This window comes from Onychostruthus taczanowskii, unplaced genomic scaffold, assembly GCF_017590055.1.
Source record: "Onychostruthus taczanowskii isolate IOZ18803 unplaced genomic scaffold, ASM1759005v1 scaffold19, whole genome shotgun sequence".
In the NCBI taxonomy this organism is placed as follows: Eukaryota; Metazoa; Chordata; class Aves; order Passeriformes; family Passeridae; genus Onychostruthus; species Onychostruthus taczanowskii.
Window position 1 is genome coordinate 5617396 of NW_024499128.1, and position 25474 is coordinate 5642869.

The 25474-nt window shown below is 42.4% G+C and overlaps 1 protein-coding gene across 2 annotated transcripts in view; it reads left to right on the top strand.

Annotated features, from left to right (window-relative positions):
* The window catches only part of XYLT1 (xylosyltransferase 1), a 177803-nt gene extending 154291 nt beyond the window's left edge, over positions 1 to 23512 (top strand). For both annotated transcript variants that reach the window (XM_041401812.1, XM_041401813.1), the window contains exons 9-11: positions 2606 to 2801; positions 7754 to 8087; positions 15577 to 23512. In XM_041401812.1, the coding sequence (XP_041257746.1) occupies positions 2606 to 2801; positions 7754 to 8087; positions 15577 to 15899 (853 nt within the window). In that variant the 3' untranslated portion in view covers positions 15900 to 23512. The remainder of the gene's footprint in view (positions 1 to 2605; positions 2802 to 7753; positions 8088 to 15576) is intronic.
* Positions 23513 to 25474: the final 1962 nt, after the last annotated feature.

The following is a 25474-nucleotide window of genomic DNA, read 5'->3' on the forward strand; positions in this document are numbered from 1 at the left end:
GAAGGAAGAATTCCTGAAGTTAGAATTGCATAGAAAAGGATCTCTTCATGGTAGATGTTTGCTGCTTGCAAACACATCTGGAGCTGTTTAGATTCAAGGCAGAGATGGTTCCTCTTTTTATGTCTTACTTTACCATCTCTTAATTCCATCTTCAGAGTGTACTTCTGGAGACTGCCCTTTTTCATCCTAATAGAAAACACATAGAGCCTAAGTCTGCAAACACTCCATGGGCTTTGATGGATGGACGTTGCCCCTGTTGTGTTCTCGAGAGGGAACCAAATGTGCCTTGACCTTCCTAAATTAGTCATGGAAGTGCTGAGCAATGTCCCATTTAGAAAGATGTGGCAATAAGTGCTCCAGATTCCTATTAGACTTTTGTCAGTGAAGGTTACCAGTGCAAAGCAATAAAAGATCAATAACAATTAGATATAATCACTAGTAGAATGCCTTCCTTGTATGAAATAAAGGCAGACCTAAGGAAGTCCTGGGTCATTTGTCCTGCAGAGTGAAGCCAGCAAAGAGGATGGAGACTATGTATAACCGGTACTGAAATAATTTGACAATTACTTTTGTTCTCAGTCCTTTTGCCAGTATTCTGATGCTGATTTATATCAATTATCACTTTTGTTTCTGAGGAACTTTCCATTGCACAGGAACTCAAGGTGCTTTTCAAGCTTGCTCACATTATAGATAGGAACACCATGACTGCAGCTGTCTCCAGGATAAAGCACAGCTCCTAACAGCAGGCTGGAGCCTCATGAAACAGTGCAGGGAGGAATTGCAAACAGTGATGCAGAGTGGAGGCTTCATTTTCACACCTTCCTCAGCCCCCTCAAGACCCTGTGAGTCAGCATCCAGTTCAGATCAGAGAAAGATGGCTGATCTTCAGGTTTATCATTCACATCTCCTCTCTTCTGATACTTCTCTGTCCTTCTAGGTGTTTGCACCTATACCTTTCCTCTTTCCCTCCTGTGGTTTTGCATGTCTCTAATGCAGTAATGGCAGGATGGATTTGGGCTGAGCAGCTTTGCTGGCTGATCCTGTGTGTGCAGCACCCCAGCTCATGCTGCGAGGAATGCGGCTGCAGCCTTGGATCCCCCTTGGAGTCAGGCCCATGCTGCCACCCACAGCAGCCCAGGGGATGTTTGTAAGAGCAGCTGCCTTGCACACTTTCCTAACAAGGGCCAGCCCACAGCCTCAGAAAGCTGTGCCCCCCACAGACTGCTCGGGTACCGAAGGAGATGGAGTGTCAGCATCTTCCATGGGAGCAACATTAACGTGTGATTTAGATTTAATTCATTTTTTCCATCTCTAGGCATTTTTACTCTCCACTGCCAAGAGGCAATTTACTCAGTCTATTTCAAGGATATTGTAAATATTTGCTGCTGCACACATAGAAAACAGGAGGTCTTAGTATTGGGAACAGAAGTCAGATTGTTGCTGGTGTTGGCTGCGTAGCTTTGCAGTGGTTTTGCTCAGTCCATCAGTGCTGGCCCTGTTGGTACCCTGTCTTCTTATGTTGATTTCTCCAGCTCTAGAGAATTCCTTCTGGGGTGTTGCTGACCTCGTGCAATGGAAAGTCCTTCTTGGTGTTCATCCTTAGTGCTCATCCTTTAATTGTGGTTACAAGCCTGAGGAGTCAGTCTTGGCTGACTTACTGGGAAGGTGTGATGCTGGTTGGTTTAACTTGTTTTGCAGTTAATGTCAGTGCTGTAAAGTAGCAAAATATTTGATTTCTGAGCTATGAATAACACATTTTTAATTATTTATGCATCCATATGTACCCAAACATTGTTACAGATGTTTCTGAGGCCATAGCAGACAATCAACCATACGTTTTAATTATTTGAAGCTGTAACTACAATTTCTTTAAATCTCAACTGCAACTGAAGGCTTCCAGATCTCTCAATGACTGGTTTTGCCCAGTTATTTGATCTTTTTCAAGGTGTTTTTTTTTTCTTTTTTTGATTATGAGTAAAAAATCACAGCAAAAGGAATCTCAAGTCTTTAAAGATTGTGAAGTTTTTTCCCTAAAATACAGAGACCTAAAATGGGGATGGGATCCTGGTGTGCTTTGCTGCAGTGCCACCCTGCAGAGCCCTGCCCTTGGGGAAGGGGTTTGGGAATGGAGGGGGCCCAGAGGTCAGTACCTGGTCACACAGCACTCCCTGCTGTCCTGTGCAGACAGGCACTGACCCTGCTGGGCAGGAAAGGCAGCTCTGGAGCACAGGCACAATCCTGGGGCATTCTTTATCCTAGCTTATCTGAGCAAACAGTGCTGCACCCTAACAATCTGTGGGTGCCACCTTCTACCAGGAGAGGTGGTGGGGGAGAGGAGCTCTCTGGCACACAGAAGGATGTCCTAAAGAGCTTTGAATTGTGGATATGGAATTAATGAGCCTGTATTCTTAGTAACATATTTTTACATTACGGGGTAATCGGAACAGCCTAAAAATATTTGATAATGAGTCATGAACACATTTGAAATCTCTTCATGTACAGCAGTGGATTTTCTAGTTGAAATGAATGCTTCTTAAGCCACTAGCTCCAAGTAAATGGAGATTCCATTCTCTTACATAACTGATGAGCACGTGCTGTTTTACAGATACTACCCCATGGGCCATCCAGTTTCCATCCACCTTTACTTCCTTGCTGACCGTTTCCAAGGCTTCCTGATCAGGCACCACGCAACCAATCTGGCTGTCAGTAAACTGGAAACTTTGGAAACGTGGGTGATGCCTAAGAAAGTCTTCAAGATTGCAAGTCCACCGAGTGATTTTGGGAGGTTGCAGTTCTCAGAGGTGAGTGTTCCTAGCCAGCCATGTGCGCCTGTGGCATCATGAGAGTGAACACTAAATCAGCAGCCTTAGGAAACTGTATTTCCATGTAAATTTGAGGTGAGAGTGGCTTTCTAGCATGGTGTACATCCTCATCATAGAAGGAGACACCATTGGCAGTTCAGGCCTGTGTTCTACATTCATTTCTTACATTAATCTGAGTGTCCTCCCTCCCTTCTGTTTTAAAAATAAATGGAAACCTTTCATTGTTGTTAAAGGGGCTCTGTAATTTAAAAGTAACTTAATAGTTTTGCCACCATGTTTGTTGTGAGTGCTGTGAAAGGCTCCTGGGGAAAATGCCATTTTTCTGCAATTCCAGATGTAAATGGTGACATGTTTAACTGTGTCTCTCAAGAGTACACTGGAAAAACCTCTCAAAATTAGTGGTAGTCAGGTACTGATACCACATGTGAGCAGAATATTGATGCTGTAAAAAGGTAAAATTATCACAGCAGTAGCTGAGATTTCCCACAAATCCTGTTATTTTTCTAGAAATTTGTCCCAGTGTCTGTCATAGAGTATAAACAATCTACCTAAAATATATCAGGAAAGTTGACCACTAATAGGACCTGACATCTGTGTTCTGTTTTAAAGACACAATTGTCTGAGCAGTTAATTTCATGATTTTTCTTGTTAAGCCGCAAATTTCAATTAAGGTATAAAATTGATTGAAGAAATGTGTTCCAGTCATTATGGCTAAGTCCATAAATTACCATCTTCTTGGGCAATTAAGAAATGCCTAGGTGGGATTCAGTGTTTTGGTGTGCATGGCAAATCCATGACACTAATGTGCCATTAAAGAGATGGATGGAAAGTGTGTTTCATTTATCAATGTGTCGGATGGTAGCCTGCCATTTCATGCAGTGATAAATGTTCATACAAGCTCCAATTATTGTGATTTGTAGGGGTATTTCTTCTGCTTATTTAGTACTTTTAAGAATTTACTCACTGGTGAGCTTTTTTGAGCATAAGGAAACATTTTTTTCTATTTGAAACTCAACAAAAAGAGTTTTTGTGACTGCTTACTTGTTTTCATTTTATTTTCCTCACCTAACCTCTTTAATTGTCCTCTCCTTTTATAGATGACTTGTATTTTAAAAGACCAGGAGGTAAAGAGTAAATAATTTAATTTTTTAATAGGTTTTTTTTTTTTTTACTTTCTGCCTTCCCTTGGCCTGCAGGGATCTCTGCCTCTGAGCCAAATAACTGTCTCAGTTACCCTGCTATAAATCCAACATTAACTTCTTCAGCTTCAGTGTGGCTGGAAAGCTCTGATCTGCTACTGCTTATTAAAATGTCACTGCTTTGTCACAGTCCAGCATGTGGAAAACAAACTTAGCAGTTTAGCTAGGATAGAACCATCAGTGTTCACAGAAAATAAAATTAAGATTTATGCTTATTGGGATGTAGAACTGCTTGTTCTTCAACAACTTTCACCCCATGATCTGGCAGGAATTTTAAACTGAATGGGGGTATTTTAGCTGGATGTCCCAGCTCTCAGCACTGGGGCCAGCAGGAAGAGCACACAAATGTGCTGCACTGAATGTGCTCTCGAGTGTATTTGTGACCCTGGTGCACAACTGAGATTGCAGCAGAGCTGATGGGATCTCTCCAGCCCCTGCCTCCTGCCCTCTGCTGCTCTCAGACTTCTCTTCCTGAGGAGCAGATTTCACCCCACACCCTGGAAAGACAAGTGGGAAGCCATCAGCCAGCTGGGCTGCCCCACACCTGGGGGGAGTTCATGACAGCATTTCGATGGCACATGGCTCCTGCAGGCTGAGTCAAAGAAAATAAACTTACAGGAAACCCAAGAGATGATTTCCAAGCATGGAAGTCCCACACCTCCTAAAACTGGCTCGTGCACAATGCACACACTATGTGTCCTGCCAGCCTGGGTTCAGGCAGCTTCTCTGTGCAGGGCAGGGGATTGAATTGCTGCACAGAACTAAAAGTCTCAGCTCACCCTCTATCAGTTAAATTCTGTTTCTGGTCTTGTTAAGACTTGTGATTCATCACAGAGAATAAAATAAACTAGGTGGCAGGCAATTAGTGTGCATTGTGTGAACCTAATGGTCCTGTTTGTGGTGAGCAATGAGACACAAACCCATAATCAGGGTATAATTTATCTTGGAAAAAATTTATCTGGGTTTGAACAGAGATAGAAACAGAAATTTTGAGCCAATGAGAGATTTCCAGCTTTCCAAGTGTATCCCGTGCACAGTGCTTGCTCTTGAAGCCCAAAATAAGGGATTAAAATAAAGATGTGGAAAATGTCAGTTTCTGTGCTACATCCCTTCATAATTTATCAGATATTCATTACTGCTTGATTCCATCCATACTTGATGTATTCTATTTGAAAGTGAAAGCCTAATCACAATGTTTTAAAGAGGTGTGAAACTTATAGGTCTGTAGTATCTCTTGCCCTGTAAAATCGGATATCTCAGTACTGGGAACTCAGCTGTGTAAAGTTCAGTGGGTTATAAACCTCTAACCAGAGCTTTAAGTAAAATTCCCTATAAAATATTGTGCTTCTAAAAGCAGCTGGTACTGCAAGCTGTGCAGCATGGGAAAGTATGTCCCCAGCTGGAAATGAGACATAAAGGGCAGATCCCATGAACAGAGTGTACAGCTCCCTGCCTTTCCCTCCCTGAGGTGCCTGTGGAGCCTTGGAGTGAGCCCTGGCTCTGGGGCACACAGGGATCCAGGGGTACTTGTCCTTCCCTTCCCTCTTCCCCTGCCCTTTTGGCTTGCTTTAAAGGAGCCCAGTGTCATGCCTGCACAAAGCTTAACAACCAGACAACAATTGTGTTACAATTTTTCCCCAAAAGTAGCCTTAGCTCTTCCACAGAGCAGTCTGATGAACCTTTGTGCGTGTGAACGCATCTCAACACCTTTTGTGCAGCCTGGCATAGAGCAGTGTCACCTGGAGGTTGGAGCAAGGGGACTGTAACTTTCTGCTTTATTTTCTCAGGGATGAGAAACTAGAGGGGAGATAGTTGGATGTCAGGAGTGAATGTTTAATTTTTGAGGATGAAGTAAGTTTTCTGCAATGACTTCTTCAATAGCAAATAGTGAATGTGGTAGAAAGAGCTTCCTTACAGATTTTCTTTGCCCAAGAGGGTGTAGGTTGGTTTCACATGTGTGACTTTATTCTTTCCAGGTCCCTTGAGCGCTGGTAGTTGTGATATGGCTGCACCTCAGTGAAGGTTGGCAGAGTAGATAATAAGGCCTGGTCAGGAAATTTTCTTTCTCAGCTTATTTCCATACATATTCAGTCAGTCTTGTCAGGAGAGCGCACGCTGACAGCTCCTCGAGGCATTCGATGCTTGGGTCTGATATCTGGGCTATGCTGTCTGGTTTGATTAGCTGGTGTGCTGGGTGAAATACCTCTGAAATACCAGAAATGCTGTGTTGATTGCAGAGTAGAGGAAGGCTCATTTTGTCTCATACTCTGCAGTGTCATAGCCCGGTAGGAGGAATTTGTGTGATGACAGATGGAGTTAGGATGGTAGGGTTTTATTTTACTGACCTTGTAGCATTTTGCTTGCAGTCCTCCTGTAATTTGTCTGCCAACCATAGGGATTTATTTAGAAGAGACTGGAGACTGGACAGTTTCCAGTATAGGTAATAGGCATCAGGTAATCATTATGTTTTGGGGATTTGGGGAGATTTAGGCATTATATTGGAATCACTTATTCTCATGAAGTGAAATGAAATCTAGAAGAAAAATCTCTGAAGCAAATGAGCTACAATTATTTCTTATGCTTTCAGGAAAGCAGGGACAAGGACAGCTCTTTGTGGGGAAAATCTGTAATATCTACATATTTTGAAAGTGGGGATCCTGCCTGTGTATGCATGGGTCTCCAGAGGTCACCGACAGAGACTTTCTATAGAGGGAAGAAATCAACTCTTTGGTCATCTGCACTGTTTGGAGACTAGGGCAAAAGAAGACCAGAAGGACTTTGAGGGGTTTCATACCAGAGCTGCCTCCAACAGCAGAAGTGCAGCCCTCAGTCCTGTGGTCACAGGAGAATTGATGGAAAGGTTCTATAGTGTCAGTCTCATAAACACCTGCTGGCTTTAGTGCTGGGATACTGAAGTCCTCCCACTGGCCTAAGAAAGGCTGGCTGGTCAGAGAAACTGTTTCCAGTAGTGCACAAGTGTTAGTGGCAGCAGCTTGGAAGTTTGTGTCATCCTCCAGGTTATGGGTGAACCATTGAAATTCATACAAAGAGCACTGGAACATGAAAGTTGCTAGGAAAAAGAAAGGCCAATTAAGTATTTACACTAGATTGTGAATCAACTGGTTTACTGTTAGTGAATAAATGAAAAACAATGTCACTATTATGACAATAAGAGTTTACAAGAAATAAATTCCCACATAGGGCAGGAAGGGAGTACAAAGAGACAACATCTCATGAGTGGATTGTGGTAAAGGACACACTGTGACTTGTCCTAAAGTTAGCAGCTGAAGTGTCTTTCCTGGTCCTAGCAGCAGCTGGGCAGGTCTCTGCTGCAGGGTTCATCTCTCCATCTCTCCAGTGTATAATACATTCTCATGACCCAGGAGATGATGGGTCACTTTTTTTTCTGTGCATAGGCTGTGTGCAGCCAATAGCTTGGTCCCTTCTTGACTGCTTCTGTGGAGGGAAGAGAGGGCTGCTATCACCTGTTGTGTCACTCTAAGACAAAGAAAACCTTTTTATCAATCAGAAAGGGAGCACGAAAGCAAGCCTTCTTGCTTGCCTCATAATTTGTGTACGCATTATGATCTTAGGTCATGTTGCTTTTATATGTATGCATAATTCATGTGATTAGAGAAATATGGTTTGTGTCTCTTGAGAGCCCTTATTTGCCATAAAGCTCTCAGGTGCTTACAGAGATGATGCTACTAAGCCTGTGCTCTTTCATTTCAGATTGGCACTGAGTGGGATGCCAAGGAAAGGCTTTTCAGGAATTTCGGAGGACTCCTCGGGCCAACAGATGAGCCAGTGGGGATGCAGAAGTGGGGGAAAGGCCCCAATGTCACCGTGACTGTCATTTGGGTGGATCCCATTAATGTGATTGCAGCAACATATGATATTCTTATTGAATCCAGTGCTGAGTTTACTCACTACAAACCACCTCTGAATTTGCCCCTGCGACCTGGTGTCTGGACAATAAAAATTCTGCACCACTGGGTACAGGTAGCTGAAACCAAATTCCTCGTTACTCCTCTCACCTTCTCAAATCAGCAGCCTATCAAACAAGGTAAGTTTTATTATTTGCTACAGGAATAGATATTTTGTCTGTATTCACTGTCAATGCTGCTGTTAAAAATGAAGTAGGAGTGTACTGGAAAAGGATTAAAGGAATGGATTTTGTAGATACTAAGTCAGAAGAAACTTTTGCACTAAGAAAAGTGGAAGTGTCTGTATCCAGTTGGTAAAACACAGCCACTTTGAACAAAAGACTATTTGTAGCTTTAAATTGTGCACAGTTCAGAATCCAGAGAACTTCAGACTCTCAATAATCTAACAGCTATTATAAAAGCCATCATTTAGAAATGGAAAGAAAAATTGACCTTTCTGGCTTTTCATTCATGTTTCCTTCTAGAGACTTACATGTGTTCAAATTGTTTTCTTGACAAAGCCTGTGTATTTGACAATAAAAGCATTAATATACAAAATGCTGGATTAGACAAAATTACCCTAGGCCAGAGCTCACCTGACATATTATCAGGTCCAGGCATTCACTTCTGCCTGATACCTGACAAAACCTGCTCAGTACTTGCCAAGCACCTGTGTTACAGAAATATCTACAGTCCTGGGACCAGACCCACACTGACAGTTTTTAGAAAGAAACTGTTTTCTTCCTTGCCACAGCAGCCCTGAGCCATCCAAATACAGAGGCCATCCTGGGGCTGCCAGGCTCTGCAGGCTCCCATGTTTGCATGGCACAGGCACCATCCTAATGCTTGGGTCTGCAGCCAGTGCCCAGGACACTGTGCTGGGAGAAGAGGGAACATTTTACAGCCACACCTGGTTTTTTTATTCAGTAAGATCAAAACAAGCTTGTTGCTCTGAATATCTTTACCATTCTTCTTAAAGTGCTCAAGTGGTTCCATCTGCCCAGTATTAATATTCATAACTTTAGACATCTTAAATTTCCTAGATACATGAATGATTCTATTAAGTTTTCAGAAGTTCTTCTTCCTGACAAGGCAGTGAATAAACTGAGTCAGGCATTTACCTTCCAGCACAACGTGCTGCTTCTGTAATGCAAACACCAGCAGACAACTGCTGAGAGCTAATGCAGCCCTTATCTCACTCAACAGGAGCTTGATTCCACACATTTCCAGCACAAGAGTGAACTTACTGATTTCTGCTGCTAACATTTGGTGGCATCGTTTCTTAAGCAGAAATGAAACCACCTCCAACCCACTGCTGTTAATAGCTAATAGGCAGTGATAAATTGTGAACAGACACCATGTGTAGAAGGAATACATTTTCAAAGTTTGAGGCAGCCTGCTTCTGAATGCAGCTGCTACCAACTTGTCTGCTGGAAATTAATGAATTCCATGTTCTTTGGTAATTTAGCATTTAAGACATAAATTGGATGGAAAAGGTGGCATGTAGCCAGCAACCTTGCTGCTTTTCCCTACAATGTGAGAGCGCCATGGACAGGTAAACATGTATCAGGCTTCAAAAATAAGCCCACGCTTTATGGTGTAAATACAAAACTACCTTTGGTTCAAACTCTGAATCAGGAATAATTCCACTGAAATTGTGTAGCTACTCTGTATTACCCATTGATACACTGGGCACACATTTTTTGTTAAGAAGCCTGTTTATTCTTGTGGTAACTGGAATCTACTACAGGAATGAAATATAAAGCTTGGGAACAATATCGTCTAGGAAGAAAGTCTCGGGAGTGATTTGCTACTGATGATGTGATGTGTAATCTGTAGATGACTGAGCCATGGAGGTAGAGAAGAAAGTTAATTACAGGGGCAGGCAGTGACACTTCACTGTAGTTAGAATTTATTTGCAATGCAAATTCCTTTTTTTTTTTTTAAAGGCTTTCTGTCTCAGTGACACTGTTGTGCTCTGTGCAGGCAATCATGATTTACCTTTGATTTCCAGATTTTTGTCAGTTTGTCATCACTTTATTCTTTAAATACATTTTTCTCTGCCAAATAAAGGCATAATGAGAGTTTGACAGAAGAATTATAACTTCTAAAAGAACAATTTCTGTTACCATAAACAATGCAAAAACTGCCAAGAATCTTCTAAAATGAAGTGATAGTATTATTTTCCTGTCTTGACATTGAAAATAAAACTAAAATACATCAGACTTAGCCCAGAGTTGTCAGTAGAAGATGGGAATATGTTTTATTAGGGATTTCTTTAAAAATTTCTTTTTTCTAACCATCTTCCTTCACCACCACCACCAACAACCACCCTGCCCTCCCGTGCCCTGATAAAAAAACAACCCTTGTCAGAAAGATTGCCCTGGACTGATACATTTTGTAGCACTTTGCATGTCATTTCCTCAATAATGGTTCTGCCCCCTCTGTCTTATCTACTCCAGATATAGAAAGTGGAGTTACAGACATAAAAATCTCTCCATGATCTTGTGCACTCCAGATATAGAAAGTGGAGTCCACAAAGTTACAGACATAAAAATCTCTCCATGATCTTGTGTGCAATTTGCTTTTGCCAATCTAAAAAGCATTTGCACAAAACTGGCAGCATCCACTAATGTCTTGTATCCTGAGAGCATGGGCATGACAACAATCCCTGTATTTCCTAAATCACTGCTTATCTACGCATCACTTCAGCCCAGAGCACAACAAGGAAAAGTTGTTTTGGTTTCCCAGCATCATGAAGAGAGCCACTGGCTCTTCTTTTGAATAATCAAAGAAAAACATGTTCATTCCTGTATCATGACTCTCAGAATTCATAATTGCATTCAAAATAAAAAAATAATCATGGGACAGCTGCCAGCAAAGATGTTCTGTTTAGCAGTTTATAAAAACAGCATATGCCACTCTTTTATTCGGGTTTTTTATTTCCAGTTATTTATTAATTTTGGCCTAAATTCTTTGCATGCAAGTAAAGCCATAAAGGGAAATCAAGAGTGAGAGTTTTCTTTGATGCTGTGTCCAGATGTGAGTAGCTGATAGAATACAAATTGTTTTAAAAACACAGATTCATTGACCTTTTCAAAACCTGAATCTGTGAGAGATCAGATCTTACATGGAATTACTGAGAATATTGTTTGGGGTATTTCCACTGTAAATATGGCTCCCTAAGGTATTTTAGTGGAGACTCTATAATCTAATGTTACTTATTCCTTCCTGGTCCTTCTCCCCCTCCAGTCATCCAAATCTGTGTCTATGTTCTCTGCTTTGAGTTGTGTCACTGATCAGCTCTGCCTTCAGCAGATACTCTGGCTCAGGAGTGCCTGCAAGTATTTGCTTGGTTGGAGAAAGTAAAAAGAAAAGAAAAGGAAATTAAGTGCATTTGTGATAAATCATTTGGAGATACCAGGTTCACTTTCTCCAAAGTGCCAAGACAAAGAGGGAATGGGATGTGGAGAAGACAAAACAGGGAGCAGAACCGTGTAAGATCACTGGCAGATCACACAGGAATGGGGGACTTTTGCTGACAGCTTTAGGCAACCAGAATTTGAGTACTTGGAGACTCAAGGCCAGATGTCCAGCTCCCCTGTGAGGGGACTGCAGAGGCAGAAGCAAACCACATGTGTCATTCAGAGCACTTAGCCAGCAGCTTACAGACTGTAATCCAAGCTACCCAGCAGACTTCAAATCCTAAGAAAACAGCAAATTCAGTAGAGGTTGTCTCTGCATCCCCATCATCCCACTTTCCCCCCTTCCCTGCTCTTTAAAGGCCAAGTGTGATCGACTTCCAGGGTCACAGTGAGGGAAAGAGAAAAAGCCAAAGCAATTTCATTTTTAAATTTGAGTTTATATTCAGAGCAAAGTTTCCCCAGCGCTCTCCCAGCTGGAGTGCCAATAATGAGTTGTCATCCATTTAATGGATAGTACCTGTTCCATTAAAGCCAAATAGGTTATTGTGAGCCAGTAGCAGGTTCACTTCTGGAGCAGAAAAAGCCCCCAAACCTCAAGGCGATAGTAAACCCTGGACTGTAAATAAATGAATACATTAAAAACCCTTCCTCCTTTAAGCAAGCAGAAAAGTGAGAAAGCGCAACCTCCTTTTTTGCTTTGAGAGAGATCTTTCCCACTCTGTTCCTAGCTTGATGGCATGTCCTGGACATGGGGCTGCTGATCTTTGCTGCTCTCATGGAGCAGCAAATACCAGTGCCTGGTCCCTATGCCCCCTTTCAAGGGCTGACAGCATTAGCAGACATGGGCAATGCACTCAGACACCTCAACGGCCTTTTGACCTAATCCATATTTATAGATCATCTCAATTAGCAGATACTGGGAAACCTTTGTTTTGCCCTTGGTTGTTTGCAGTGGCTCAATCAATTCTAATTGCATCTATACAGATTATAAAGTGGGTGGCAACTTGTGTCAGAACTGCTGTGATTTCTTTAAATTAACCAGAGGTAACATGACATGTTCTTGATAAACACAGTAATAGCAGCAGGCAGGCGCACGACTGCAGAAGAGCAGACATGCCCTGGAATCATCATTCTGAGAAAAACCCTGAAGACAGGGATTTGCTTTGAAATTTAGTTCAGATCCAGCTGACAAGGAGTCGATTAGCTCCACAATGAGCAAATGCAGCACTGTCTTGTTTGCTGCAAGAGAAAACAAACAAAATGTCAATAAAAAATTACCTCTTTGCCAGAGGGTTTTAACACAATTCAAGTAAAGAAATAAAGCTATACGTTCATGTTGCTTTAAAAAACCCACAGGTCTAGTGCCTTAATGTGTACCAAGGTAACCACATTTTTCATTCCTTAGCCCGCTCTCTGTCTAAACTAATTTGCTTTTTCTGCAAAATGATGAACAAACCCACACAAAAATGCCAAAATCCCAGCCTGTGTGGCTGGCTATAGGCTGTGTGTTTAATCCAAAAAAGTTAGACCAAGAAGAGTCAATTGAGAAATGTGTCCTCACATATGGGTGAAGAGCAAATAAAAATAGGGGTCAAAAATAACCAAGTTTTTTAAATTTATATTTTCAAGTCAGAGGAATATATTTTTCATTGATACACATCCTCCTGAAGTCAAAGGGCCAGCACCAATACAAAAGGTCTGGCTTAATGTCTGCAATTCAGCTGATTTTGAGGTGTTTGTGCTAACCATACGGATTTAAATGGTTAAACATTTAGAGGCAAGCCTTTCATTCTCCATTATTTTTTCATGAGCTCTTCCTCATGACACTTGACTGAAGTGTCAGTGCTTCAAGAGCACACCCAGTAGCTCCAGCCTCCTTTTTTACAGCATATCAGGGCTTGGGAGCCTCACTGTCTCTCTGCTGTACCAGCTCAGTGAATTATGGAGTCATGATTCTCTATCAGTTTTCCTTTAATGCAAAGAGGAACAGCCCACGTGCCATTGCTCAGATGAGCAGCATCCTCCCTGCTTTCTGCTATGAACTGTTTGGCAAAGACTTGGAGGCTCCAGGGGAGGGTTCTGGTTCTGGTCCCCAGGATTTCTTGTTGATGAGTACATGTGACTCTGCACTCCGGTTGCTGTTACCCAGCTTTTCCTTTCTAGGACGTGCTGACACCTAACTTGGGGTGCTGTTCTGCTGTGGGGCAGGCAGTCCCCACCTGTTCCAGGTCAGGGTTCTCTGTGTGTCTTGACTGCAGCAGCACCTTTCACTGTGGGCAGTGGTAGCCTTCCCACAACCTCTGCTGCTCTGCCCAGCACTGAGTCCTGCAGTTTCTGCAGGTTTCATCCTTTCCAATCCTCATAATCCACCAAGTCCTGAAGCCTAGGACACGTACAAGGCTGAGCCAGAGAGAACAGCAAGTTTCATTTCGTCCTGTTTCTTGTCTGAATAAAGCTCTCTCTTGTTCCATGCATCAAACACATGTGCAACAGGCTTTGATTCAACAAGCTCGCTGAATTGCCTGTTTCAATCAGATGATCCTGCTAGTAATGCCAACTCTTATTTATTTGGGAATTTTTACTCAGAATGTTCCTATTTAACTAATATGTTGACAAACAAGTCTTCCATATTTAATTGCTTCCAAAGGAGGAAATTTAATCATGTGTATTTGTTCTGTTTTTTAAACTGCAGTGCTCTGGCAGAGCACATTTCTGACACATGTGTGCAGATTGAACTCATTTTGACTACAGGTTATTGTGGGTATCTACAATTTTAAATACAAAGGGGGGTTTAAATAAATGCAGGAACAGTTAAGTGATGTATAATGGTGATGGGCACGTGCTGAACCACTTTAATTGGGGATTTGAAGTAATGGAGTTGCACAGTATTTGACATTAAAGCCTTTGTAAATGTAACAGCAAAGCTCCAATTATACTCTTTTTGCCTCTAAATAAATACAAGGATTTATTTCCAGCACCTGAGATGCTGTCCTCTGCATGGAAGAAAGGACTCAGTGTCAGGCTGCAGTGCAAGCAGCAAGGACATGTGGAAGGAATTGTAGCTGTAAATATGTAATTCCTGGCCTCTGACGCTCACGGAGCGCGGTGGCTTTCCTCGCCTGGAGCAGCCTGAATGGGCCCATTTTCTGTTCTAGACAGTGTGTCTGTTGGCAGAGCTAAACATATCCTCTGTGCTGCCAGAGTGAGGATGCTGGGGAAGGCAGCTGAGAGCAGAAAGAAATGGCTGGAGATTTGCCCCCAACAGGCACTCGGTTTTTCAAGGGTCTCATCCTGATTTTATAAGCAGCAGCTTGGTACACTCAGACTCTCAGAAGGGGCAGCCTGACCCACAGTGTCCAGTTTAGGTCCCTGAAAGGATTGTCACAGCCTGATAATGACTTTTACTGCAATATTGCAAATTTGGGGTATTGTACTGTATTTTGCTGAGATAGGTAAGGAAAGCAACCACAATGCAAATTGTCATTAGGGAATGGTTGTGATCTACTATTCAGCACAGGAGCTTGAAAATATAACTCTCACAGGACACTACTTTCCCAGTGAGACTGGAGCACTTCCAGGAATAATGCTGGGGCTACCTGTGTTTCATTATGGTCTGGTCTGTCCAAGATCATGGTGTTGTCCTTTTAGTGCTAAAAGTGGCACCACCTGGGTTTTGTAGACAGATAGAGCTAACAAATATTGTGGCTTTTCCACAGTAGGGCAAGGTTTGTCTGTTTAGGGGAAAAAAAATAAAAAACACAACCAAACAGGCTGAGATCTTGGCTCTTTCTTCTAGACAAATCAATAATAGCACTTGGATGTCTGACAGGGGTTGGCAGACTTCTTGCACCAGGTGTCCTTGAACTGTTTCCTCATTTTGAGGTGCAGCCAGTCCTGGATGTCGTGCAGCTCTGGGGTTGGTTGTACACGTTGATAATAAGGGTGGCTCTTTCTTCAGGGTCAGAGCTTTGCCTGCTAAGGCAGCATTTGCAGGATGAGAATCACAGGAGGATTCTGCAGGAGCAGAATCCATAGTACTGAGCACTAGGAGTGCCGAAGCTGAGCACAACCCCTGCGATGCAATGTGTGGGAAATGGGCTACAGCTCACCCCTAAACCTTGCTCTTTTTATTTACCGTACCCTTAGATCCTTAGCGGTGGCTTTTTCAATGCACTAACTTTGGGCTTTGCTTCTGCCTTTCCAGAGGAAGCCATCAAGTTGCACAGCGGGCCTCCAAAGAACGCCTACATGGAGCAGAGCTTCCAGGGCCTGAACCCCGTGCTGAACATCCCGGTCAGCGCCGCCCGCGCCGACCAGGCCAAGCGCAACGCGGGGCTCGTGGGCGCCCGCCTGGACGCCTGGGTGGACTCTCTGGTCAGCGGCGTCTGGTCGGCCGTGGACATCTGCAGCGTGGGGCCCACGGCCTGCCCCGTGCTGCAGGGCTGTGCCCAGACAGCCTGGAGCTCCCTGAGCCCCGACCCCAAGTCCGAGCTGGGCCCCGTCAAACCCGACGGCCGCCTGAGGTAGCATCCGCTCCGCTCTGCCCCGGCATAGGTTTTTAAAAGGGAATTGAACCTTGCTTCTCTGTGAATCTCACACCAGGTCTCAGAAACCTAAGGGAAAATTACTTTTTTTTTTTTTTTATTACTTACTGAAATATAATTCATTTTTAAAAAACAAAACCAAAACAAAAACAAAAAAAAAAGTTCTGAAGTTCTGACAAGGCCTTTGGCACTGCCCTCTCCATCAGCTCTGTTGGGAATAGCTTGCCTCATCCCACAGCCTGTGCTGTCCCAAGGGGACCCGGCCATTCCAGGTGCCACTGCACCCACCAGCCTGTGGGCTTGGAAACAGTAGCACCAAGCCATGGGGAGGGCAGTGAAGGAGCAGCTGCTAAAGGGTTTTTTTTAAATAAATTTGTCCGTGCCTCTGCTGTTTCATAGGCTTTCGTTATGTTGCTATAATGAATAAATCACATCAAAATTCCCTTCTACTTACATTTCCTGGGGAGGTTGGTTCCTGCAGGCTGAAGCCTGTATGGCCACATGACCTCAGAGAATCTGAAATAATTATGGTACAGCCTCAGTTGGGTTTTTAATAACACAAAGTAATTCTGGACACCGCTGATGTCTGTTATCCTAGTTAGAGAAAACGAGCAAAAGCAGAAACTTTCAGATTCCTTTCAGAGGTTTTTTCAGACAAATTTAATGATAAACTCTAAATGAAACCAGTGTTTTGCTATAGTAGTCTTTTATGTCTCATGCAGTCGGGTTCAGGGTCAGTGTACTAATAGTATTTATTAAAGAACAAAGAAGGTTTTTGAATTTCAGCCCTGTCAAATCTGCAGGCATTTTTGGAAGCCACCAGTACCTGAATATTTTCACAGGCTGCCAGTAGAGCAGGTGTGTAGTGTAGGCTGGGGTGGGATGTGATGTGTCTGCTCACACCCTTTGCTCATGAGCTGAGCTGAGTTTTTTCTCAGGCAGTGGAGTTGTAAACCAGTAAAATAGTAGAATTGGGACCTAAATCAGCAACAACAGGTTTCTTCCCTAATTTGAGTAGTGGCTGGTAAGTCTTAACACTAATTCCCTTCCTTGGTCTCAGATCTCCATCTCTTCCTAAAGAAGGATGCTTCCAGGCTTTGCCAGGGCACCTGGAAGGCTGTGCAGGATGTAGGTCGCTGCCCAAAGCCAGAGGAAGGAGAACAATGCCACGTTTCTCCATGCTTTTACTTTATTCTGTCAACAATCTACTCTTGCCTGTCTTCAGAATTCCTAGCAGGCTGCATCCTGTTTTAAATAGGCATGTTTTTGCATCATTTCAACCTTCATTTTCTACAGGAGGGAAAAATTAATTTACATTCCAAGAACTATTTAAAATACAGGTTTTATATACAAATTCATCTCCAACTAATGTATTTTACATTAGCAAAAACGTGCACTTTGTTGCTGTTGCCGTGTTAATCTCTAGTTAGCAACAGAACCAAAAAAGACCATCAAAAGCCACTGGGTTAATTAGGAAAGAAGTCCTGTTGCTGTAATAAAGAAAGGTATCTGTTCACCCTTCTGTGTGCATGGATAATTTTCTGCTGAAAGTGAAGTGTCCACATCAGGAGGGAAACAGACCCTTAGATCATTCCATAATCAGACTCACAGGAAGGTTGAATTCCCTTTTAAACAACACTTGCAGTAGGACTGTAACACACAGATCCCCGTGGCTTGTAGTATCTCTGTCGTATTGGTTTAAAGCTACTTCAGTTTGCTTTGGACTTGAAATTGTGGTGTCAGCTGTGCTGGCATTAAGGCAGAGCATTGAAATGTTTATCTGGCACAAAAATGGATGCATAGAAGGAACAATTTAGGTATTTATTATTTATGTTTTAGTCAATGACTAATTAGTAGGTGCTGCTTTTGCAGCTTGAAGATGTTATTTTACTAACTGAAGCTGCCTTTATTAAGAAAAGGCCTTCCTCCCCTCACACCTCCCTTTCTTTTTTTGTCTTGATTTTGTCAGTCTCAAGGGGTAGCTTTAGGAAAGTTTGTAGCAATGAGAGCTGATTGGAATATTCCAGTAACGTTAATGTTCCAGCCTTTCAACCAGCTCTAGAGGCAAGCGTGTGTGAAACCAGGGTTGCCAACAGGTTTGTGTAATAGAATCACAGTGTTATTACTTATTCAGTAGGGGTTTTTAACAGTGCTTGTTTTTAATGTAACATTCCTTTGTGAAGTTCATATTTTCTGGGGACCTCCAATCCTCACTGTGAAATCCAGGGCTTTAGTCACACTGATGCAATGGCGACTGCACGGTCCAAGCCCTGCAGGTCAAATGAAGAAGGTCACATTTAAGGCACACAATAAATTCCACTAACAAGCCCAGGCAGTGCTTGTTCTCGGTAAGACTCCTGAGGTAGCCACAAAATCTTCAGTCTGTCTTGCACATAAGCACATGTGTAGGGGTGCACCCACGCACACGCATGCAGATAACTTCGTTTTTAAATCTGATTTTATTCTTAAGCAGGAATGTTTTTAAGTGCTTTTTTGTAAGTTTTCATTAACTAGACCAAGAAGAAGGTGACAACAATCACATCTTCTGCGGAAAAAAGCTGCCACTTTTATAATTTGAAAAATAAGGTGCAAATTATTTTGTTTTACTACAAAAAAGGGAAAGAAAACAGATGGTTGCTGATATATCCATTTGCATTATATGCTAGGCTTAAAATATCTCAAAGAAAATTTATATGAGATTATTTTGTGAAAAGCAAGAAGCATTTAAAACAGTGAAGTTTTGTAGCAAGCTGGCAATCCCAGTGCTGCTGTTAAAATATAAGATGTGGAGCTGAAGGGGTTGATCCTGCAGTCCTTTCTCAGGCAAAACTTCCAGAGCGCTAGTGCTAAATAAGGATGTCAAAGTTCAGCATAAATAAAGGGTATAACACTATTCTAGGGATAAATGCTGTCTGTTTGAAGTCATCAAAAGATAAGCTGCCATGTTTGGAACATCTTTTGGGGGCAGTGTCAAGTTTTGGACATAAACAGCCACCTCTACTATAGCTGTTATCATGCAGACATGGATCCAAAAGATATATGAGACTCAGTGTCTGAGTTCCAAAGTCCAGTAGTTGTGACTAAAACCATATAAAGCCAGACTCTGCATCAGGGATCAGGGATTGCTGGCTCCAAGGTGATGCTGTTAAGCCCAACTTAGTCCTGCTTAGTGGCTCCTCTGGTTTGAAATGGCAGCACTGGGAGCCTGGGAAGAACATTGTCAATGGTCAGAAGAGAATAACTTTACAGATCTTACATTTGGTGAAAAGGAGAATTCAGAGCAGGGACCCACAGCTGGTACAAAGCACAAGAGTTATGCATCTTCACCTGAATTTGCAGGTGTTCTTTTTCTTTTCCAGTCACACTGGCCAGTCCTTGCTGAACAGGGTCCCAGCTGGAAGCCTGCTTTGATCAAAATTCCTTTCAATGGGAGGGGTTTATATTTCCATATGCACACATTAATCCTCTGTGTATAATGCTTTTCTTGCTTAAATTCCCTGCCCATTCTGCATGACAGCCATGTAACACTCCTGTGATCAATCTGTATTACATAGAAAAGGAATGTGGCAAAATGCAGAACATCTACATACATGATTTAATGAATTATGTCCAAAGTCAGGCTCAGCATTATGCAAACCTGTTTATATGGTAATGTTAAACCCCAAGGCTAAACGAAATAGCTCAAATGACAGTTTATTTTCACATTGGTCCAGTTCTTTCTTTGATGACATTTGGACATTGAGTAGTAATATTTGCATTTTCATTTTCTGATATTCAAGGGGGTTTTTTTTAGAATTGAAATTATGTCTTCATTTTTTGTGCTCTCAGCAAGCAGAGAATTTTAACAATTCCTTCATGATAGCAAGTGTTATACAAGAAAGTCCCTCTGTATCTCTGTTGTTAAGCCTTCATTATTGCTAAGCCTAGAGATACAGGAATGTGCATTGGTGTGTTACAAATTGACTTTCCTGGGTACTGGCTTCAGTGCACAATGCCTGTTCAGTTGTTTAATGGTGTATTAACAGTGATCCTGCAGCACCTTCAAAAGTACCAGCTAATGTGCATTCACTTTCCCTCCATCTCCTGCAGCACTAATTGCCATCCTAACGAGGCCTCCATCACTCTTAGCCACGATTGTAGTGAGCACAGTAGTGAAGTCAGTGAATCAGAACGGGGATAGTGTAAACCTGACCTAAGGGAGAGAGAAAGGGTAGAGAAGATGCTGAAACTTTGCAAAAGTTTCACACAATTGCGTTGCAACAAACCTTTGAACAAACTGGACTCCTTCTGCACAGCAAGGCTAAAAACCATTGATGCCCTGAGATCTCAGCTTTGATAAACAAGATAGACAAGATCCAGATAAATAAGATCCAGATGTTTCTTGTGGCCCAGCAATGAGGACCAGCTTTCTGTTGCTTTCTCTAGTTCTCTTTCATCGCAGCCATCAGAGAATTGCCATCTTGCCACTGGCTAACACGCCCTCTTTGTTGTCTTCCCAGCTCCCAAAGCTTCAGGAGTTGGCCACATGAAATCTTGGCCAACTCCAGCACTTTCCACAGAGCAGGAAGTTTTATGCTTGACTGAGCTAAATCCCCTAGGCTTCTTCAGAAACCCAGCTGCAGATGAGGAAAGTTGGCTTTTCAGAGCAGCCTTCAGTCAGTTCAGTACTTGCACAGGAAGGAGTTGGTGAAAGCCAGTAGTTACCTTGTCCTGATTTTCAGGCCTGGGAATCGGATATATTTAAGAGGAGACTTGGTTGTTTGATATTTCAGTAACAGAATAAGACAGACCTTGTGGGACATGGTTGGCAACCTTTCTCACTGGCCTTTGCTTCAGTCCAGTTGTGAAAAGATAATGATCCATATGTGTCTTTACTTCTACCATTCAAGACCTCCAGTGTAGTTTTAAGGATTAGTAGGACTTAAGCCCATATTAAATGACAATTGAAAACATCATGTAAAAAAGCCTTTGCAAAGCAAACCCTCAGGCTTCTGCCAAGGCAGCTCCAGGGATGATGCTGACAGAGAGGGTAGGGAGCGATGCAGTGTTAGAGAGGACAGAGCACTGCCCTTCCAGAGGCCCAGGAGGAGTTCCTGAGAGCAGAAATACCTACTGCTGAGCCCTGAGGGCAGCTGCTGCTGCAGCCAGGCACAGAGGAGCCAAAGAAATGTGAATTAGGATTGAGGACAGCAAGGAAGAATTTGTAGGACAGCACATTTTCCTGCAGAATCTTCAAAGGCAAGCAAACACTCTGATTTGTAATTCCCTACAAAGGTGTATTGTAGAAGAGATTGACCTTCAAAACCTTCACCATCATCACCACAGTAAGGGAAAGAATAATCAGGCTGAGAGCATTTAAAATTGAGGCTACAAGGCCTTAGAGCCTGTGCTACCCAGGACCAGGGCAGCATTAGGGTGTCTCAGTGGCGTTGGGGGCAGTTACCCTCATGGTGTGACACTGCAGGTACCACGTTGATTCCGTTCCTTCTTACTAACAGTAGTGTGTTGATCACTCTGCTCTTTGCTTCTGCCTTGGTTACCTTCTTTTGCTCATGGGTGCTACCACAGCTGCTACCTCACTGTGTCTGCAAACACGTTTACCTGAGAACAACAAAAAAGGTACCAGAAATCTCCTTGAACTGAATGTACAATCTATGCAAATTCTCTTTCTACTTTGTTACAACCTAGAAGTATTACTTGTAACCTTGCCAAATAAACAGCAAGATACTGTACAGGTGCCTCTGATACCAGAGTGACAATTCTAGGCGCGGTTCCTGGCGCTGCATTTGTATATTGTAATGACTCGGCTTGTCTTTGGTTCTGTTGTAATTAACACCCTTGACTGAGACAATAGCACTCCTGCTAGGGGAGCACCTTCAGTTTGCTGGGAATATTCCAGAGGAGGATGTCTACGGCATTTCATTTTATTTTCCTGCTTAGATCCAAAAAAAGGCACAGACCTGCTGGCCAAAACTAGGGTGTTGTTTCAGCTTTTCTGTGGATGAATCCTATCAGCTTTGGATCGCTCGGTGTCTGTTCCCATTGTGGCATCCAGTGTGTTGCCCCTTAAAGAAAGCCTTACTTCCATCCTTTCTAAATGTGGCCTTAAACTGTGTTAGGAACTTTGATGTTGTCTGTGTCTTGCTCACTTTCTCTGTTTGTTGTGGAATGAATAAAAGGCACCTTGAGATTTCTATTACAGCTCAGTTGTGTTGCTGTCAGCTTACACTTCACAAATACAATGGAAATTGCTTACAAATGCAGTCTTTAAGGAAAGAAAATGACCTTCCCTTCGGGCAAAAGGAAGCCTCAGACATTCATATAAACCTTAGGAAATTATGAGCTCTGTTTCTTGCAAGTCGCTGTAGATAAGGAACTTGGTTTAATTACATACAAAGTACAAACTTAGTAACTTCTAATTTATCTTCAGACTACAACAGGACAGACTGCTCTCAGATGCACAAGACAAATTGTAGAGTAATTTCACTCAATTTAACATGCTGTAGTAGCATTCCTCTCAGATTTGTACTGGTAGCTGGGAGAAGAAATATTCTCTTAATGGTATGGTTTTAAAATCTGAAGAACGTCACCACATAGGGCCAGATTTTGTGTGTTGTTTGGGAATCTAACCGTACATTTAGAACATGGTTGTTTTGTCATAAATGCATTTCTGAAAATCTGGCTTTTGGAGCTTCTTTCAAAGGTTTTCAAAGTCAGCAGAAAGCAACGACTTCTGCTAAGGCTTGTATATGTTGGGTTTGTTTAACACTTCATGAGAACCGTCATGTTTCAGTGAGTAGCACCAATATTCCCGGCAGGCTGCAGTGCTTTTAGGAATCCCAAATTCTGTCCTGTGTTGGTATTCATATGTGGATACAACCCAAAGGCAACTGAAAAGGGTTTACATATAAAACAAGATTTGTGAAACTAAAATAATTAATTCAATGTAAAGAAATTATTTTTCTGACTTTGTCCTTTTGGTTCTGTTTTGATTTGATTGGATTTTTCTATTGCCTAACATAGTCCATAATAAGTTATTCCTATTCTGTCATTTTCAAAGACTGGTGGTAATATAGTTTTAAGAAATAACTATTTTGTTATAGATCATAATATGCATAAAATTGTACAGAAATATTTTGTAATCTATTGAATAAGAAAAAGGAAAACCGTGTATATACAGGTAAAAAAAAAGCTTAAAAAAATTGGAAATTCAAATGGAACACACTGAAAGATGTAGATATTTTGCTATTTATTTAAAGGAGTATTTTATGAGATATTGAAATGTCTTAAATTGACCAGTAATCAAAGTTCAAAGTCAGAATGCTTTTCTTGTAGTAGAATGTGATTTTCAGCAATTATTGCACTACCCATTTTTGCACCCTTTTGTCTTTCATTTAGCAGAAACAATGTGCCTTAGCTGTATTCTTTGTCAATGGGAGTTTGGTTGTTTGTCCGACAAAGCAAATTTTTTTGCAGAAAAAGAAATGGATGTATGAAATACTGTATTATACCAAAAACACTGCAGTGTATATAATGCTTTCTGTCATATGGTGTTTTCAGATGCAGAGTTTTAAAATAAAAAAAAAAAGGCTGTCTTTAGGAGCATGTGCACTTTGTATTATTTTCAACCCCACCAATGTGTGTCTTATTTGAAAGAACTTTGCTGCTTGGTGATTTTTAGGAGGGAAAATGGGCCTGAGCACTTCCAACCTGTGATCCCAGTGCTGCTGCTGCCTGGTCAGTCGTTTCTCAGCCATAGCCACTATGGGGGAAGCATGGATGAGTGCCTTTTGGGAATCTTTGTGAGTCCTTGCTCACAGGCAGTGCTGCAGCCTCCCCTGCTGCTGCTCCCAGGGCAGGGGTGCAAGGTGGATGAACTTCGCAGGCTCCCAGCACTGCCAGCACACTGGGACCCAGAGAAATGTCCAAATCCTTGTTTTCAAATCCAGGTGTCTGCTTTTGGGCCAGAGCCTCTCTGCCTTTTCCAGTGATGACAAGGAATGGTAGGCAAAGGGATCAACAAGGAGCTCAACTGAAGTGTTTTCTGAAGGCCATTAATCGTGAGCAGTGCTGGAGCAGTTTCTTCCCTGCATCCCCAAAGGGTGCATCAGCCAAAGAGAAAGACTCTGTCTTTCTGGGCTTACAGATGTCCAGCTGGGTGCAGAAATACAAATCAATGCAAGGGCTGGCTGGTTCCAAGAGCAGCAAAATATGTGTCCTTTGCCTTAAGTGCAAGGATGAGCTCAGAAAGGCACATTTCTTCCATAGCTGCCTGCTGGGTTATGGACCCAAACCAGCCATTGCCTAATGTTCACCCAGTGTGAGCACTTACATTTATTTCCATAGCCTGGTCTCCACACAGGGCTGCTTCCATAGATGTGATGGAGGAAAAGTTAAATTCTCCTAAAAAGGGATGATTGGTATCTAGCACCATCCCCATGATGTATTGCAGGTTTGTCTCCCTGCACAGACTTTTGATGTGGGATGCTTGAAAAAACTCCTTGGTGACCTTCCAGAAGTCTTTGATAGCACCAGGAGCTGCATGACTTTTCATGCACCCCCAAGCCATGCTGCAGGTTCTCTTGGCAGCCAGAACTGCATTTGATCTTGTGTTTTCTTTTCACCTGCTGTTCAGGAATTCCACTTTTTTGGCACTTACATGCAATGAGGTCTGTTTAAAGACAGGATGGAACACAGTGCTAATATTTTAGTCTTGGCACAAAGAAAAGATTTTATGTGGAGGGGGAAAAAGGGGAAAAAAAAACCTGCTTTCAAATTTGAAGCCTGGTTTTATTTATAGCTGGTATAAGAAATATGCTGCTTTTGTGCTGGCTGATTCCTAATCCAGCTGCTAATAGTCATGGCATATTAAAACTAAAAACCCTCAACTTTTGTTTTAATTATCTCCAAATGCGTCATTGGCCACTACTTTAAAGAAAAGGTTGTGGGGGGAGTTGGAAATCAGGCTACCAGGTGCTGAAGTGTTTTGTGTGCCTTGTAGACTTCAGTGAGATCTGCTCTGTAAGGCACAGGAATCCCAGGTCACCATGGAGAGGGTGGTCTGAGAGGGTGCCACCCTGGCAGTGTCACACTGGCAGGAAAGGCTGTGCCCCTCTGTCTGCTGGAAACACCCTCACCACATCCCTGCATCTGCCATGCCTAAGGTCTCTTATTGCCATTATTATTTATAGTCTAGAACATGGTTAATTCACACAATGACACAAGACCTAGGGCAGAGCAGTTTGCTAATAGCTGCCCAGCAAACCAAGTGTAACAGGAACGAGGTATTTAATTGCCTTGACAATGGGGATTTTGAAATTTGGCATTTTCTCATCTGTTGCTAAAGAATCTGTAACCTATTTTCTAAAAATCAGAGGCTGTTAGTAATCTGAGGCTTCACAAAAGCAAACAGCTGCAAATCTTCACTGTCTTATGAACGATTAAAAAGAGGGGATACTGAGGTTATGCTAAAGTTAAAACCAGACACGGATGGCAATTTTTCATTCTTCCAGGAAAGATGATCGTGGCTATTCTGGTGCCAAATCAGCCTTTTGGCTG